Source organism: Poeciliopsis prolifica, unplaced genomic scaffold, assembly GCF_027474105.1.
Source record: "Poeciliopsis prolifica strain line A6 unplaced genomic scaffold, Auburn_PproV2 SCAFFOLD061, whole genome shotgun sequence".
Classification (NCBI taxonomy): domain Eukaryota; kingdom Metazoa; phylum Chordata; class Actinopteri; order Cyprinodontiformes; family Poeciliidae; genus Poeciliopsis; species Poeciliopsis prolifica.
The window spans coordinates 1,161,351-1,179,880 of NW_026562436.1; the positions used below are offsets into that span (position 1 = coordinate 1,161,351).

Sequence of the window (18,530 nt, forward strand, 5' to 3'; positions counted from 1 at the left end):
TCAGGCAACTGGACGATGTTCCCAAACACACGAGCCATATACTGTAACATGGCTGATGACTGTTGAAGAACAACCCAACTGAACGTGAGGTTGGACCTTCAGTGAGTTCAGAAACATCTGGACACTCAAATCATTTGGATGTTGTTAATAAAATGGGTTTTAGAAGAGATTGGAACGTATCATTTTGAGATAATGTTCAAATTTTTAATTGATTACTATTTTACAAAAAATACTAATGGTATTGAAAATGTTCTTTGGTTTTGTACATTCAAGTTTAAATTTAGATAACTTGACAGATGGTGATTTGTCCTGACACATAAAACCCAACAACTAACAAAGACTCTACCTCCATTTTCCCATCATGAACAGCAGTTAAAGTGAGACACATGAGCAGAGCAGAGAGAGCATTAAGTGCTCGTCCTCAGTGGCTGGTAGCCAGTGGAAAATGGCTGAATAAACAAGGTTCACAGCAGCATCACCTGCAAATGACTGATGAGATTAAACGTAGTAAGCTGCTTTATGTTGAGAATAGCAACAATAAGTGGAGCAGTCTGAGAGCTGCAGACAGAGAGGCTGCTGCCGCGTTGCCTGGGACCGGCTCCTACCTTCTCATTTAATTCACTCCTGCAGGACTGCACAATAACATGTAAGTCTGTCTTTTCTTTATGTTGTACATTTAAATGTGCCGTCATTAGAAACACTGTGTCCTGTCTGCTATCGGTTCCCCAGCATTAGACTCACTTTGTTTTAATTTCCGTTGAAGAAAATTTTGAGTTGGCATTTCACAAGTAGTGTTGTAATCATTTTACTTGTCTCCATACACATTCAGGATCCTTCAGATATAATCATTCTTCAATTTAATGACTCAACCTTTATTCGAAAGATGTTTGAAATCTGGAAATGAGTTTATACTGTGTGAGGAACACAAGGATGGTGGAACTTGTAGCACAGCCAAGAACTATTGTAACATGCCTAACTGTATTTCTATCTTTTTATTGTTGTGGCAAATCACAACAAAATACCTGGCTTTGGATTTTAGATACTTACAGCCTTGGGATAATCCAAAAGCTTGACGGTTTCTGTGATTCATCTTCCAGCTGACGTGTGGCTGTTGGATTTAAGAATGAGCAAAAGGGGGAGGAGACGGAACAGCAGGAGGAGGAAGAGCTCCAGCAGCAGCAAACGTGAGTGGGAGCAGTTCCATCAGATTAATCAAGGGCTTAACTCGCTCACGTTTTCTGTGCACCTGCAAGCTTTGAATTGAGCAGAAAAGTCTCCTGCCTGGAGTTCCTCCATCTTGGAAAGGAGTAACAGGAGCTCTCATTGGCTCTCAATGCGTCATGCTCAGCAGCAGGTTCAGAGTTTTACTGTAAATTGTCTGTAGTTCCTAATATGTGAAGATCATAAACCAGATGTGTTAGACACAGATTTTCTGACATTGTAGAAATATAAAAGTTCTTCTGTGTTAAATGAATGTCAACTTAACAAATTCTAAACAAAAAAAATGTTCAACTTCATAGTAACATACAGAAACATTAATCAAATTTTGACATTTTAACTCCCAAATTTTCTGTCATAAAACCCATAAAAATGACATAAATGAAAGTTTTAATTTATTAACCTCATAATGTTGATACATATCCATCAACTCTCTAGTAGAAATGATTCTATGTGATCACAAATCTATTTTCTCTTTGCATTTTTTAAGTTTCATGATTTTTAGAATATGACAATAAGTACATTTACACTTAAAAGTCATAAACTTACAGTGGAAAGGTATTCACACCTCTTAAACTTTTTAAACTTGTCTTTATGTTACAACCCCAAATGTGTTGTTCTAATCAGTGTATTTGAAGATACATTGTATCTAAATACAATGTATCTTAACGTTGTGATTCACAGCATTAAGGTCCACCTCGTGGCTCTTATTGGTTGTTTCTAGTCATCTATTAACCTCATAATAAATGAGGTTTATTAACAACCAATAAGAGTATTGGTTGTTTCTAGTCATCACTGGGAGAGGGCAGAAGAATTCATAAAATTAGCAAACATCTCTTTTGTTTTATTTCAGAAAGTTCCTCCGCCTTTCTCTTTCAAAGCCAGAGCAGCAGTACAACAGTCAGCTACGAGAAGGACCTAGCTGGAAAGCATGGAGAAAACTCTCTTCAAAAAGAAAATGTTCTGACCGGATATGAAGATCAACAAAATGGTCACGCTCCACCCAGCCAAAAAAGATGGAAACAAGACTTTAACATGGCTGCATTTCAGGAACAAAGGAGTGTGTACACAAAAACAACGGAGCTTGAAGAGCAAGGAGTGAAGATAGTAACATCAGTGTCCAAAAATGACACGGAAAAATCCCAAACTGTCCAAATCCAACAGTCACATGAGTCTTTAAATGACGATCCAACTAACTCATCTACACCCGTAACAAACATCTTCAATGTCAGCTGCACTGGGTCACATGTGAAAGTGGAAATCCAAGAAGTTCGACAGGGGAATCCTTATGGGATGAAGACCACTTGCGTTTTTATGAATGAAAACAAGGCTTCTGAGGTCATCATTAACCAGGAATATGAGGGGATGCAGATCCCTGACCATCAGCCGTTGGAGCAACTCCCAAAAAACGTGACTAGTCACAACCAGGAGATAAATTATAGGTTTACGTTTGGCAGCATAAATGAACAGACAAAGCAACAAAGTGACTCAAGATCAGTCTGCTCATCAAACGTACGTGGCGATCCGAATTACTGTCGTTGTTGCAGTGATTACATCCAACAGAACCTGGCTAAACATTTATTGGGTTCACCATCACTATTGGATGGTAATATTCAGGGAAAGAAGCCAGACGCTTTGAACAGGGATCGGCTCTTCAATATCTCAACACCCCGAGTCTTTGGCGACATTAAATGCAGCAGCTCTTTGGAAGACCTGACAAATAACCTAGCTTCCTTTAGGATAGGAGGTCCAGCAGAATTAGCATTCCCATTTTCTGCACTGGAGAAGGAAAAAGAAGATAGGACCCGTTCCTTTGATCAGCTATCAGAATCAGATAACTATGAGCCTATGTTCATTCGGCCCTCCGTGTCTACAGACAGGTCCAGCTTTGTCAAAGATTTCATCTACTGCCAGAAGAGAAAGTCCTGGATCAGAAACAACAGCATCGCCACCGTGGAGCACAAGGAGTGTCTGTTAATGAGGAAAAGACGGCAGACGTTTCCTGGAACGTCTCTTGATCCAGAACTGATTCATGAGGATGTTCTGCTCCCGTACAAAGAATCAGTCTCTTCGTTCGTCGTGTGCCGTCTTCCTTTCCAAACTGAGAGGCTGGAAAAAAACAAGCAGCTGGATGACATATTTTCTACATATGTGAGAAAAAAATGTGTTTCTTCACAAAGTAGAGAGAGTTCTAAAACTTGCTCAGACAGTTCAGAAACTACCGGAGAACTTACAGGCATGGAGCCTGACAGAGAAATGAGCCCAAAACTTTATGTGGAAGAGATTATTGAAGGAGGCCTTGCTATACAAGTCATCCCTCCATCCTGCAGTGGTTCAGAGGAACAAATCCTACAGACGACTCTCACGGATGCCAAGGACCAAGATGACAGAAGTTTCACACAAAGTAATTCTGATTCCACTTCACCAGAATGCTCAGTCATGACATCACCTGTTGATGCTGTTCAGCACAACATCCTGTCAAGGTCAACATCTGAGGAGACAGACATGGATTCCCTAAATAAACACAATGTTGCCATGGAAATCGAGTCAAACCCGACTGCAAAGTCAGTTAGTTGCCTTCCACTTCTGCTTGTTACTGATGAGCTGAATGATAAGGAGGTGGTTGAAAATAGGCCTTCAGAAGACGCCAACAAAGCAGCAGACGGTTTATTATGTGTAGTAAAACCATCTACAGACCTAATTCTCCATGCAAAGGAGCTGCCTGTTAAAGTCGGCAAGGCAGAGAAACCCACTGTGTACAGATGTAAGTTGCAGTTTTATCTTTTTTTATCAGTCGACTAAAACTGTCCAGAATAAAACTGATCTGGTGTGACCCGTTATGACTCCAGCGAACTCCGAGGCTAGAGAGCATCTGAAGCCTGGATCTCACAAAGACAGAGACGGCACCGACCACTGGGCCAGGAAGAGAAAACTCTTCAAGGAGAGCAAGCAGTGGAGCTCTGCTGGTGGAAGTTCAAATACCAGTGACATCACAGAGGAATCAGGTAACTATTAATTATAATTGGATCAAACTGAGTCTCAAAGTCTGAAGTTGCAGTTTTCTAATAGAAAATGGGAACATGCTCCTTTCAAAGTGGGCATTAGTCTAACCCATGGAGGAATTTAAGAATTGTGTTCCCAAGTGATAGTGGCATGAAACAAAAGATGGACAGATTGTTTTTCTTGTGGTCTGACTACACAAATCCTGCAACAGAAGGGAAATGTCGTGTCTTCCCGAAACTTCTGCAAGTTTTGTAAAGTAACTTCACTAGCTTCTTCTGTCTTGGCCAGAAGGAATTTTGTTTTTGCTCTTAGTAAAACTGTGTCCTTATGTAGTATTTAATGTCTTCAAACAATTTATTTTTTACTGTCACCCGTGGGAAAAAGAAATGGATCGTGATGAAAATAGCAAGATCCAGGATGTAGGCGGTTGGAAACTGGGTGACGGCCTCCATCATCCAGAAAGAGCCTGGAGTAAAGCAGCTTCTCCTCCACTTTGAAAGTCGACCGTTTATCTGGTTCTTACATCTAATCGGGATCTTCCTAAGGTCCTCGTTTTTGAGGTTTTTATGTTCATGTTTCAAAGGAAGATGACTTTAGGGCAGAAAGTGCTCAACGTAACCATACTTCCCTTCTGACCCGGGATTGTGGGAAGAAGGATGTCTTGGTTTTGGTTACACCTGCAACCTGTTCTCAGACCAGTGGAGGACAATGGACTGACTGACAGTTAGATTCACTGATCTGGACTGATCACTACCACAGAATTTAGATTAGATGCAAATGAAAAAATGTGTACTGAACTTGTCTTTGACAGATTGCTAGTTTATCGCAATGTTGAAAGAGACTCAGAGGAACAATTATCCACATTTGAACTGAGCTCAAGCCCAACGTGCTGCATCCACCTAGTTCTGGTACCAAAATATGGGCTCCATTATAGCACCGTAAAAAGGATATTATTTTAATGAAACTAACAACACACACATCTTGACTGAACCTGAGAGGTTGTCTCTCTGTATTGTGCTTAGTGGTAAGGTGGCCAATCCACTGTTACTACAACTCAACAGGCCCGTCATCGTCTGTTTTGGTTCTTTACCATATTTAGTGTTGACATTTCACATGTCTTTTTCTAGTATCAGAGGATACACTTTCTACAAATGTGACAGTTCAAGACAATGAAGACAGAGGGTTGTACGCAGAGTCATTCCACTCTTCAGCGTGGATTTACCAAGGAGACGACATAAACTCAGGTGCCATCGGTCCCAATCTCACAGTCAGAACGCGTGCTGTCTCAAGTAAGCTAATGTTGAAACTCTATAAGAAAACGTATGTAGTCTGGGGTTTTCACAGTGGTCAAAATGCCTTGAGTATCATGAATGTAGGACGGGTTTGAATGTTTTGTCTAAATTCTCTCCCCAGTTCGAGAGAGGACTGTTCAAATCAGCAAAGGGACAGGAGAATATCCCTGGGGCTTTCGAATACAGTTTTCCAAACCCATTGTTGTCACTGAAGTTGACACAAGTAAGTGATGAGTAATTCTAAGTGATTTAACTTTTTTGAGTCAGCAGAACAACTCATAGAGAATTTATTAGTCAAATGTAAACAGGATCTTTTCCAGATTTTGGGTACATGAATGCTGAGTGTATTTCTCCTGCAGAAAAATGAACAAACATGTAGTTTTGTATTCTGACATAATTAAACTAAGTTGATGTTATTACAATGGCTCATTCATTTTCTAAATCAAAAACTCGCCAATTGACAGAATATAATTTTCTTGTCCAGAGGATATTGTGTTTATTTTTCTTCGTAGGGTCATACATGTGATCTGTTTGCTTTCAGATGGAGCTGCAGAGGAAGCGGGGCTAATAGTAGGCGACTACGTCCTTGCTGTTAATGGAATTGACGTTACCAGCATTCCTCATTCGGAGGCAGCTAATTTAGCCAGACAAGGTATGGAGTTCTGTCAGGTTTAACACCAGGTTAAACAGCAGTATGTGCTTTTTTCTTTTTTTACTTGTGTATAAAGAGGTCAAAAATGACCAAAAAATAAATATTTATCTAAATATCTATCTATCTATGTATCAAGGTGAGTGAATCTTCAACAGTGCAGACAAAGCGTCTGCAGAGCAAAGCATGATCTTAGTTGAGCTATTATTTTGTCAAAGTGGTTAAGCTGAAATTTGACACTGATCAAAGTTGTAATATTTATTCTAGGTCCAGATATTCTAACATTGACCATTGGATCAGACATTGCTCGGGGTCCTAACACACCCAGACCACCATGCCGTGGTTACCTCCATAAGCGAACCCAGTCTGGTCTAATCAAAGGCTGGAGGAAGAGGTGGTTTGTTCTCACACACGACTGCTGCCTGTACTACTTCAAAAACAAACGAGTGAGTATAGGCAGAGGAATGCTTGCTCTGAAGATAAACATCTGTAGAAAAATCAAATGCCTCTAATGGACATGACTCCATTTGTAATCCAGGACGAAGGCAAGCGGCAGCCGTTATCCTCAGTGAAGCTGGAAGGTGCTGAGGTGGGACCGGATGATTCCCTGGGCAAGCCGTTTGTTTTCAAGTGTCGCCCTCAGTTTGGCAGTCGGGTGTACTCTCTCTGCGCCACTTCCAATCAGGAAATGAAAAGGTAACATTGGACCAAATGAATCAAATATGTTTATAAAGTCCGTTCTTCAGACTCTAATTTGAAGCAGCATGAATTTAAGTCTGATGACATATTTTAGTGTCATCCATATTCCATCAATATGTTACTGAATAATTTTTTGGTCTTGATTCCTTTGTGACTGCAGATGGTGTGAAGCTATGGAAAGAGCTGTTCATCCCATTACACAGGTACACCAAAGTCTGTCAAAAAATGACCTTGTTTTTATTAGTAAAGCCTTTGAATCGCAAATTTCTCTGACTTTCATACTTATCACAATATCATGTTTTACATAAACACTGAGATTATTTTCTGTTTCAGAACCATGTGTGGATTGACGTCACAAGACACAACTCCAACATGCCGCCGCTGGCTGTGAAAAACCCGGAGTGTCTGGGACTGCTCAACAAGCTGGACAGGAGTAGAGACATGTGGGTCCAGCACTACTGCATCCTGAAAGATGCGTGTCTCTACTTGTACAGCGGCATCCGCTCCACCCACGCACATGGTAGGAATCCATGCCAGGTTAAGCCGTTGAAGCCTTGCCAGCAAATGTAGCGTTGGTGTTAAATGCTGTCATATATTTAATTGTTTTATTATACATATACATTATAATTTGCTTTCTATATCTGAATGAATTAATTGTGTATTACACTGAGATGAAAGACTTGGGCTGTCATGAATTTTTAATTTCTGAAATTTTTAATTTCTGAAATATATTTATCAGTCCGCCGCATTGTCTCTGCTTTTAGGTGGGATTTACCTCCAGGGCTACGCGGTGCGGGAGCAGGCCTATGGATCCAAAAAGTCCACAATTGAACTGAAACCTCCGTCTGATGAGTTCAAGACGTTCTACTTCTGTGCCGACAATTCATCTGAAAATAAACGGTAAGGAGTTGGCTCTTTGAGGCTCTTTACAGGCTTCATCAGGCAGCATCACATCAAGGTCTGACTGTCATGTCTGACAGTCAGCATAACTCAATCTGTGATAAACCAGTAGAGCTGCTGTTTGGGCCAGAGCTCTTCTGCAGAACAGACTGAAAGAGAAATCTCCTCACAAAACGTCCTAATGTGTAGTTTTATCCTATAATTTTATTTCAAGATAAAAACATGACACGTCGACAGAAAACCTGAAGTTTTCAAAACAGGCATCAATGTATCTGATCAGCTTCGACGTCCAACATGCATTCTCAGTGATTTTATGATGGTTTTGTTTGTGCTCTACTAGATGGATTTTAGCCATCAAAGCCTCCATAAAGAAGTGGCGGCCATTTCACCAGGTCCTTCAGGACTACATGAGCCTCCCACCAGAAGAAACCAGAATGTGAGGAACAGCTGGACGCTGTTAGCAGCCTGAGGACCGAGACGAGCTTCCGATATGATGACAGCTTCACCGCTCCCACTGTGCTGGAGTTATGAAAATATTCTTGCTCGTAAATGTTCATGCCATTAAAAATTGTCCTCATTCTGACAGGGTGTCAAATGAGATTTAAGAAATGTAAATAAAAGTTGATCAAGTCTGACTTCTGGTTTTCTCTGATTTCTCATTGAGCATTTGGCTGAAACTTTCTCTGAAGGGTGTGCATGAGACTGACATGACACTGTCATAAGCATGAAGTATTTATGACTGACATCATGAAGTGTCATTCTGTAAATAATGGCATTTTGATTGCAAAGCTGAACTTTTAATGCACTGAAACTTGCATTGAAAGAATCAACTTTGCACTAAAAGTATTATTATTTGCAGAATGACATTTACTAACAACAGTCATAAACGTTCATGACTTCACGTTCATAACCGGTGTTGTCATATTTATGACAGTGTCATGTCAGTCTTGTGCACACCCTTTCAAATAACATGCTACTAGTATTTGTGAAACTTTTCCAGAGACAAATACATTGAATCAATGATAGTTTTTATTTTGAAGGTCCGAGTTAAAAATGTTATTTTGAAGGTCTTGATCCTGTGTTTTGCAAAGACTCTGAGTTCAGTGGTTTGAAGCCTTCTGGCTGCTTCGCCACATTCACAATGAAGCCCGACCTGAAGCCTCCTTCTGTGGTCCTCCTCCTCGTTGGACTGTCTCTCCCTGTGGACGGCTGTCCTCCAAGCTGCAAGTGCGATTGGAAAACCAAACGTGCATCATGCACTGGAGTTGAACTTGTGCCTGTTTTCCATTTGTCCTTTCAGGAGGTGTAAGTAATGAAGTTTTTGACTCAAATGTTAGTTAGCCAGTGGAGTTGGCTGATGCATTTCTCATTGTGTTTTAGGTGGCTCGTGAGGACAAAGCTTGCTTCCATTCCTCAAAATACTTTTGCCAGTTTGCCCAACATTTCTCACATGTAAGATTTTTATTTTCATTAACAGTAATTTCTTTGAAATATGTAGAAGTATCTTACAAAATGTGATTAAAGTGAAACTCAAGGCAACTTTTAATGATATTGAGGAAACTGAAAATTATCCTATTTATTAGCTAAATCATTTAAACTAAAACACAACTGTTTTTCTACTATAGTTGCAGTATAGATGTTCAGAAAAACTGACCTTTTATTTGCAAACTCAAATAAATATGCACACACATTTCTTCATCACCTGGATTTATTATACAACTATTATTCCAACATTATGATGAGCTAAAATAATCTTTAATCTCACAAAACTTGTCTTGACCCTTTAAAAAATGCTGCTTGTGGTACTGTGATATGTGAGTTAGATACATGCTCTTTAAACTAAACAATCTTCTTCTGCCAGTTACAAATGTTGAACTGAATGCACATTTAGTCTGTTCATTGCATGGATTGTTTCAGTGCATGTTGGTAGCCTTGAGGGCCGACATTGCTGTGAAACATAAACATAAAAAGCTTTGACAGAATAAGGTTTCTGGACATCTGATGCCATCAAGATAGGGTGACTTGTGTGTGCTGCAGAGATGAGTCAGTCTGACCAACACAAAGATGGAGACAAAAGTGTTTAAAGAAAGAGAACAGTTGGAGAGTGTTTTGAAAGTGGTGGCCGCCAGGGGGCGCAGTCATGTTGCCTGATAGAAAGTTTCCATCACAGAACTGACTGGCAACTAAAATCAGAAGGCATGAGGCAGCATTTATGTCAAATGAATGTAATAATTACTTAAAAGTAAATCGAACTGAGAAAAAGAATTAAATTCAATGTTTCTTTACATATTTTGTAGCATTGTCTTTGTGTTTGCAAAGACAGTTCGGGAGGCCATGGCAGGGAAAAGTTTGAGAGCCTTCTGGTTGAACATTTTATTTTGTTCTCCATCTAATCTTGTTTTGTTTTGCCTTTGAGTGTCTGCCACACGGTCAAGACCCCAACTATTAAACAGGATTATGTCTTTTCATGGTTACCAAATCGGTTTTGAATTCTAATGAGAGCATCCATGTTAATCTCAGCCAGATGCAACAGCTGATGTTTTATTTTTGATGTTTTATTTTTCTGTGATTACTGTGTTCCTTAGTCATCTGTTGGTTTTATCCTCTGGAAGGAGCCATATAAATAATGTTTACTTTACTATATATGAGTGGATAAAAGTAATTACCTTGAACAGCTACTGAACCAAAAGTTCACTTCTGTTAATAACAAGAGTAACATTACAAGAGCGTTTGAGTGAATAACTTCTTGTACCAGGATTTACTCAAGACACCGCTCTAGCCCACTCAAATTATTATTTCAAAAAGCAAAAATAAATGCATTGTTTTTCAGATCAGTTAAAATACTCTGTGAATAATAAAGGTTCTGTTTTTTGTGCTTTTTAAAATATTTTTTACAGATACATCTCTGATGACAGTGCCTTAAGATCTCTTGAGAGATATTCTTTCTACAATCTGTCCAGCATCATGCACATGTAGGTGAGCTGTCGACTTCAAACAGCTTTACTTGTCTTCCGTTTGTCTTCACATTCTGGGGCACAAAAGTTAATTAATTTGAATACTAATAACTTCTCATTAGTATTCAAATGAGAATGCTCATTGGACTGGAATATATTACATAAGGATTCAGTTAAATAAGCTTCATTGGGTGATTATTTTCAAGAAAAAAAGCAGGAAAGACCAAAAGCATCATTTCTTCTTACTGTGTGTCAGATCTGCTTGTGTGCATGTGATGTGTGTACACATGATGGTTGTGTCTGTGTGTCTAACAGAGAGCTGCACAGCATCAAAACACTGTCACACATTGATCCAGAGGCATTCAAGGAACTTCCCAACTTAAAATATCTGTAAGTCTTTGTTTATATGTTTAGCATTTAAGGGTATTTGTTTTTTTAAGAGAGTAAATGAATACACTGATCCCTGGGAATTCAAGAGATTTGGGACAACAACCTCCTGCAAATAACTAGAATCCTCGAACACTTGACACCTCCTCTGATAGACTAATAGACTAATCAATGGTGCTCCTGGATTGGCTGCTTTGAAAACACCAGAGTGTCAAGTAGATTTAGAAGCAACATAGCTCAGATTCCCAACCCGCATTTTCTCTCAGATATTTTAGATTTGTCCTCCGAAAAAACTCACAAATTGGCTAAAATAATTTAGATTTAATGTTCCACAGAGAAATCTAAAAATATTAACCTATGACAGGTGAGGGTCCACTATAAACTTTTCATTACTTTCCCATTCTGCAGTTACTGACGTGGATGTGTCTCATTGCAGTGGGATCACCAACACGGGTCTGACATCATTTCCTGCCTTACAATACATTCAGTCGAGACAGGAGGATTTCATTTTGTATGTATTCTAGAGGTGTAAGAAAACGTTGCTAAACAGGAGAAACCTCAACGTGTTTCACCTGGTGTGAATAATTTAACTCATTTTGTCTGTTTATTCAGGGAAATAATGGAAAATGTCCTCCTACGAGTGATCCCTGCCAACTCCTTCACTGGAGTATCTGAGAACGCTATGACAGTGTAAGCTGAAGTTAGTTGAAGTCAGCCAAGACAATTTATAGCAAATTAGTAATTTCCAGTCATTTTTCTTAACTAATTAGGCACTTTGAGCAAACCCTTTTAGGCATCAAACATAACAGTCACATTCAATTAATTTGGGTATTTTAGAAAAAGTTCATGACACATTAATTACAGTTGGTCATTTTCCTAAAAATGTATATTTTCTCCAAACTGTCACCCTGCTGTGACAGCACAATAATCTGTGAAAAAATCCATCGCCTCCACATCCTCCCTGAGCTGCTATTGCACCACTCCTGACTAACAACAGCCAATCAGAGCCAGGAGGAGGGGCTTAGCTCTGTCAATTAAGCTCATGTACTCGTTGCTCAATGAGCTAATGGTGGAGAAACAACAGACTGTTACAGGAAAAGTGTTTATGCGCTGTCATCGGTCGCCATGCTACAGCTACAGCTACAGCTTACTGTCAGTACAGTAAGTACATATTTACATAAGCAGGGCAGCTTGGAAGTCGCAGTCTGTGAAGTTCACATCATGCTCGCTATAAATGAGACTTTGAGCACTTCATTATTTATCTGAAACACCGTAGAGTTATGAGATGTTTTTATGTTGCACCATGTGAACAGCGTTCTTTGTCTCATAGCATGCTTAATGGAAACGGTTTGACGGAGATCCAGGACTACGCGTTCAATGGCAGCCAGCTGGAAGAAGTGTGAGGCCTTTGGAATCAATAATAAAAAAATATAAAAATATTGAGAACTCGAAGGAGTAACACTATGTAAAAGTCATCACTGTTATATTGACACACCATTTTAGATTTTTTTGGGGAGCTCATGTTACACGTTTAGAAATTAGTTCCCTGTTTTTTCTGCCAAACACACATTTTCTGGCATATTAGCAGTACTGTTTCAAAAAGAAAAAAAGAAAAAAAGAAAAAAAACTATTGATTGATCACTTTTTTAAAATTCTCTCTTTGCAATTCCAGATATCTTCACAGGAATATGGATTTGGAACATATAGCAGAATATGCATTTTATGGGGTGATTCATGGCCCCACTCACTTGTAAGTATATCAATAACTCAATGTGCGTTGATTCATGTGGTCACAACTTAGTTATCGGACATGCAGAATGTGCGTTTACCCTTTATTTAATTGTACCCAAATTTTTTAATAACAGTCAAGGGCAAAATTATTCATTCCCCAAGCAGATTTAGTTTTCAAATGATTTCATTTGAAACTGCTTCTGGCTGAATGTCTCTTCCAGAATCATTGACCTGTTTACAGTCATGTCACAGAAACTCAATGGCGCTTGAGTCCAGACTGAAAGAAGGCCTCCTTTCTTTGAGTCAGTCAGGTGTGAAGTCGATCTTTGTTTTCTTTTTTAGTTCACCAGGTTTTTTATCCTGGAAACTTCCGATGGATGCGATTTTTCATCAGCCTCTCTTTTTTGTGTTGAAGCCTGCAGCGCTTCAGATGTCGCTCTGGGTTCTTTAAATGACCTCAGTGAAAGGTCACCACTGTTCCATCTTTTCTCTGTCTGTAGATAATGACACTCGAGCTTGGCTGGACTCACAAAGACTTTTCCAGATTGATAGATGTTGTCAACCTTGTAGCAATTATCATCTGTTATCATAATTCTCTACAAAAAAATTGATGATTTCCTTTTTAAATATTTTATTTCTGTTTCAATGTTTTTGTAATCAGGCAGTAATCAAGCCTGAGTGTGGCTAAAGAAACCAAACATTAAAATGCGGTTCACCACATAAGTTCGACCAAATGAACCATGATACTATTTTTAATTCCTGATTGATCAAGGGCGCTTGTGGTTCCTATAGCCTATTTTCAATTAATAAGTTAAATCATCGTTCAAAAATTACATTTTGAATTTACTCCATTGATCTTTGATGTCAGCACATGTTTGATAAAGGGGGCAAATGCTTTTTCACATAAACATTCTGACATCAAATCACTGCATGATTTTAAGTCTAAGTTAAATATAAAATCCCAGTGTGAGTGAATTCCTTACTCTCATTTCTTCTATCATTCCAGAGACCTTTCAGAAACCAAAGTACGCTCTCTGCCTTCAATAGGCATGAGCAGCATTGAGATCCTTCAAGTTCGTAAAACATGGGCACTCAAAGCTCTGCCTCCTTCTAGTGCTTTTCTTCATTTGCAGAGTGCTCACATGACCTTCGCAAGCCATTGCTGTGGCCTTAAAACGCTCAAAAGATGGAGAAGGTGAGTAAGAAAACAAAAAGTGCTGGAAACGGTTCCCACGTTCCTCACATTCCAATCAACTTCAGTTCTCACAATGCAACAAGTTCATGTGAAGACACAAGTTGCAATGTGAGAATATTATTTATTATAGATAAATAATGATACATACGGAAGAGGATTAGGGCCACTGGGGGAAAAAAATAAGACAGTTTTGACTTTAATCTAAGAATTCTGTGAAAAAAGTCAGAATTCTGAAAACTTTTTTTTGTTTCATTTTTTTTCCAGTGGCCCAATCCTCTTCCTTAAATACAAGACTTGTTTATGACTTTATATTCTGTTTATAAAGCAAAAGGTACAGTGATGTTTAAAATTGGTTGAAGAAATGATAGGGTTGATAAAATTGGCCAACGAACTATGATTTTTCATTTTGGACCTATTTGCTAAGTTTCAGATTGTAACATGTTTTAGTAAATGTAAAATTTTATAGGAACAATTGCTGCATTTCTATTACAAATATGTGCAAATCTATGTCTATATTCCAATAAAATGTGAAAAAAACATTGCACTGTTTCAATTAAGTAAAAATTTAGATTAAAATCACACGCGAATAAGCTTGTTCACATGATAAGTCATTAAAAATTATGGCAATGACAAGATGTAAATATTGCATGAGGTATATTCATAATTCAGCCATAGTGCTAGTGCTGGTCATCTATCAGCCAATCAGAGGAGAAGTTGGCGTCTTGACAAGCCCTGCTTAGTTGGGAGGGGCTTTCTGTGCAGCATTTTGGAGAAATTGTAGTCGGCCATTTTGCAGGAGAGCTGCAGATTCAAATTGTTGGAATGACAGGATCACAGTTCAACATTTTATGAACTGTGATGCATAAAACTCTGGTGGAGTCAGCTGCACATTGTCTGAAAAAAACAAACAAACTAAAACAAACCATCATCCTCCGACTGCTTCCTGTCTTCTTTGTCATTTTCACCAGTAATAACATCCGGTTGTTTATCACGTGACTCATATGATTCGTTACTACAGAAAAGCCACCTCATCCTAGCGCAAAAATGTTTAATTAAAAACATGTTTTTACAAAATCGCTTTGTTTCTGTTAAGCCAATTTATTTTCGTAATTTCATTTTGCGTAATTTTATGGTTAATGCAAACCTAGCTAGCGACTGACATCCTATGAAAATGTCGACAGTGACATTTTAATAAGATGGGACTGAACGTGAACCATATCGTGACACCTGAGGGTAGGGTTAGGGTTAGGGTTAGGGTTAATTGTTTGCAACAATTAAAACATTCTTGTGTTTTGTCTCTCCAAACAGAGAAGAACATTTCTGTAACCAAACCAGGGCTGCTGTCGCACAGGTTCAGGAAACCTTCACAGTTCTGGGAAACGATCTGCCCCAAGATCTGAAAAACAACTTCCAGACCCAAACTTACCATCGAAACAACCCCGGCACTGGGTGTCTGGACGAACAGGCTATGGATGAGGGCTTGTTTGTTGTGGATTTATCCTCAGAGGAGAGAGGGGAAGAGTTGGACTTTGCTCTGTGTCTTCACCAAGATACCGGGCCGTTGTGCACGCCTCTGACTGATGCACTGAACCCCTGTGAGGACGTAATGAGCCAGGGCTTCCTGCGGGTGTTGGTCTGGGTCGTTAGCTTGTTAGCCATCTCAGCTAACTTGTTGGTACTCTTCATCCTGTTGACATCTCAGCAGAAGCTTTCTGTCACCCGTTTCCTTTTGGGTCACCTGGCTTTTGCCGACGGCTGTATGGGGATGTACTTGCTGCTGATAGCGTCAGTCGATTACTACACGCATTCTAACTACTACCATTATGCTATTTCCTGGCAAACAGGAAGTGGCTGTCAGCTGGCAGGGGTTTTATCATTGTTTGCCAGTGAATTATCTGTGTACACATTGACTGCAATCAGCTTCCAGCGCTGGCATGCGATTTCCAACGCCATGAGGCCGGACAGACAGATGAGGCTGCGGCATGCGGCAGCGCTGATGCTCATTGGATGGGTACTTTGTGGGACAGTGGCCTTTTTGCCAGTACTTGGTGTGAACACTTACCAGAGAGTGAGCATCTGTCTGCCCATGGACACCGAGACAGTCGTGGCCCAGTTTTATATTGTTTCTGTTCTAATTCTAAACATAGTGGCGTTTATAGTAGTATGTCTGTGTTACCTGCACATCTACTGCATGGTGCACAATCCCCAGCATGATTCCAGTCGATGTGACACCAGCATGGCCAAACGGATGGCTGTTCTTATCTTTACCAACTTTCTGTGTCTGGCTCCTATTTGTTTCTATGGATTGGTGGCAGTCTTCCACCAGCCACTGATGACCATCTCTGATTCCAAGGTTTGCATTTTCCTCTGGATAGTGGACCCCTGTCTATTCGACCCCTGTCTGTTCGATATTCATGGATCAACTTATTTGATTTCTGTCTGGAATGTGACTCCAAGCTATTTAGGGGAAATCTGGCTATCTCCTGATTATTTTTCCATAGAGTTCATCTGCAATATTCTAAAGAAAATGCAGCATGGGAAGCTGAAATTCCCAGAAGCAATGCTGCTATTGTTTGGTGTTTAAAAAAGGACCCAATCCAAAAATCCCATTTATTATCGTTAGCACTGATTGGCTGAACCCCCAAGAGTAGTTTGGAAGTTCTGCTAGCATTAGCTAATAGCATTAGTTAATATGACACAAGCTTTTGTGCTATCGTGTGTGTTAATGTATGTGGAGGTATATTTGGTGATTGAACAATTACAATAAGCAGAGACAGTGCTAATAACAAGTATTTACCCTCTTCAGAGCAGATGCTCTTGAACAGAACCCATCACTATTACTCACTATTTTATAAGCAATAAAAAGGACAAAACATTCAAGGAGGTGAATATTTACACTTCATAAAAGCAATATTTGAATGTTTTTAGAAGAGATCTCAAGTCTCAAGTGCTCATGGACTGCAGACAGTCCATGTGCACACTTGTGTTTCTTATCCCACATAAATACTCGAGATCCACTATAGTTTAAATTCAGATGTTTAACTTTTTCTTAAAATAATAACAAATTTGTATTTTCTCCGCAGGTGCTGCTCGTGCTCTTCTACCCGCTGAACTCTTGTGCACACCCGTTTTTTTACGCCATCTTAACCAAGGCGTTTCACAGAGACATCCTGATGCTGTTCAGTCGGATGGGGCTTTGCCAGAAGCAGGCGTACCACTCTCGAAGCCAGTTCCTCTGCATCACTCCTCAAGTTTACAGAGAGACTTTGCCTGGCCGAACTGCCAGTCAGCAACATCCTGAAACATGACCCACGTGTTTACTTCTAAAACATATTTAAGTACAATCTGATAATGTCCTTCTTCATGTCTGTTATTATGAATTACAGCAAAAAAAAGAAAAAAAATGCTGTCCTCCTTGAGCCTATGTACTTCAATTTGAAGTGAATAGAATAATAACAATGCTGCAAAATGAAAACCTTAAATTTGATTTTTAATACGTGCTTACATGTTTTAACTGATCTATTTCCAATGTAAGTTGCTTTCAATGATTGACAGAATAGTGAACACATCATTCTTAATAAACCATTGCAGAGACTTTTAAATTCTTGGAACTTTAAGATGATGGGTAAGAGAAAGAAACAACTCCACTATTTCCTAATTAATTTTTGCCTGTGTATTTATGCAAGCTGTACTTTTCCAGAAGTCAGTACAAATGCCATTTTATCTGAGGGAAAATAAGATAGAAAAGTATGCGTTTTGGTTATCTTCAAGTAAAATCTAAACTGATGCTTCACACTTTCCCATAGTCAGTTTTATCTGGCTATAATTATGTTTGTTTCTTTTTTTACTGCAGTTGAAATCCAAACACATTTCCTAATGAGGTCATCATCTGGGTTTTTTTCAGTCCCTTTCCGGACACAAGCACACAGCATCAAGCAGCTCAGACCTGAAGAAAAAAACTTCAGTGCCTCTGTTTAGTACCTTTGTGCTCACAGAAAGCAGGACAGCAGTTTCCAATCTTTGGCTTCCAGTTTAGTTTTCTATGTAAGGACTCAAGTAAGATAACTTCTTTTAGTTTTCTCCTGACTTCTGGCAGTGAAAAATATGCTGAAAAAACTGGTTTTGCAATAACAAGTAGAAAGTAAATGTACGGGTGAATACTACATATATAAATAAATAAAATGAAAAAGAGGTGAAGGTAGATACTATAGAAGTGCTGAGAGAAAAAGAAAAACAATGGCATTGTTTAACAGAACCAATTAATTTCTTATCACTGCAAACTTTCCTGCAGGGTAGAAACAGTTGGTAATCTAAATACAACCACAAGATTTTGAAATCATTTGCAATAAATGTATAAAGATATTTCAAAAATAGTCTGTACCTTTTAAACATATAGGGACAACTTTTCATTCTCTGATCATGTCATCCCAGGTCTTATTTTATTTCATGTTTAAAGAAGGCATTATGACATAAACTTCTGTTTTGTTTAGTACTTTGGATCA

General features: G+C 39.1%; 2 protein-coding genes across 2 annotated transcripts; both read left to right on the forward strand.

Annotated features, from left to right (window-relative positions):
* Positions 1 to 571: 571 nt before the first annotated feature.
* On the forward strand, positions 572 to 8,383 carry pdzph1 (PDZ and pleckstrin homology domains 1). The gene is made up of 13 exons (XM_055060637.1): positions 572 to 646; positions 1,098 to 1,184; positions 2,072 to 3,982; positions 4,068 to 4,223; positions 5,349 to 5,510; positions 5,635 to 5,736; positions 6,055 to 6,165; positions 6,430 to 6,608; positions 6,701 to 6,858; positions 7,022 to 7,064; positions 7,195 to 7,381; positions 7,626 to 7,761; positions 8,102 to 8,383. The coding sequence occupies exons 2-13, from the start codon at positions 1,124 to 1,126 to the stop codon at positions 8,199 to 8,201; spliced, it is 3,306 nt and encodes a 1,101-aa protein (XP_054916612.1). The 5' UTR covers positions 572 to 646; positions 1,098 to 1,123; the 3' UTR covers positions 8,202 to 8,383.
* A 519-nt stretch (positions 8,384 to 8,902) lies between these two features.
* LOC129379757 (thyrotropin receptor-like) lies at positions 8,903 to 17,576 on the forward strand. The gene is made up of 11 exons (XM_055060612.1): positions 8,903 to 9,066; positions 9,142 to 9,213; positions 10,659 to 10,733; positions 11,031 to 11,105; positions 11,539 to 11,613; positions 11,715 to 11,792; positions 12,433 to 12,501; positions 12,775 to 12,852; positions 13,840 to 14,028; positions 15,337 to 16,381; positions 17,112 to 17,576. The coding sequence occupies exons 1-11, from the start codon at positions 8,903 to 8,905 to the stop codon at positions 17,334 to 17,336; spliced, it is 2,145 nt and encodes a 714-aa protein (XP_054916587.1). The 3' UTR covers positions 17,337 to 17,576.
* The last annotated feature ends 954 nt before the right edge of the window (positions 17,577 to 18,530 follow it).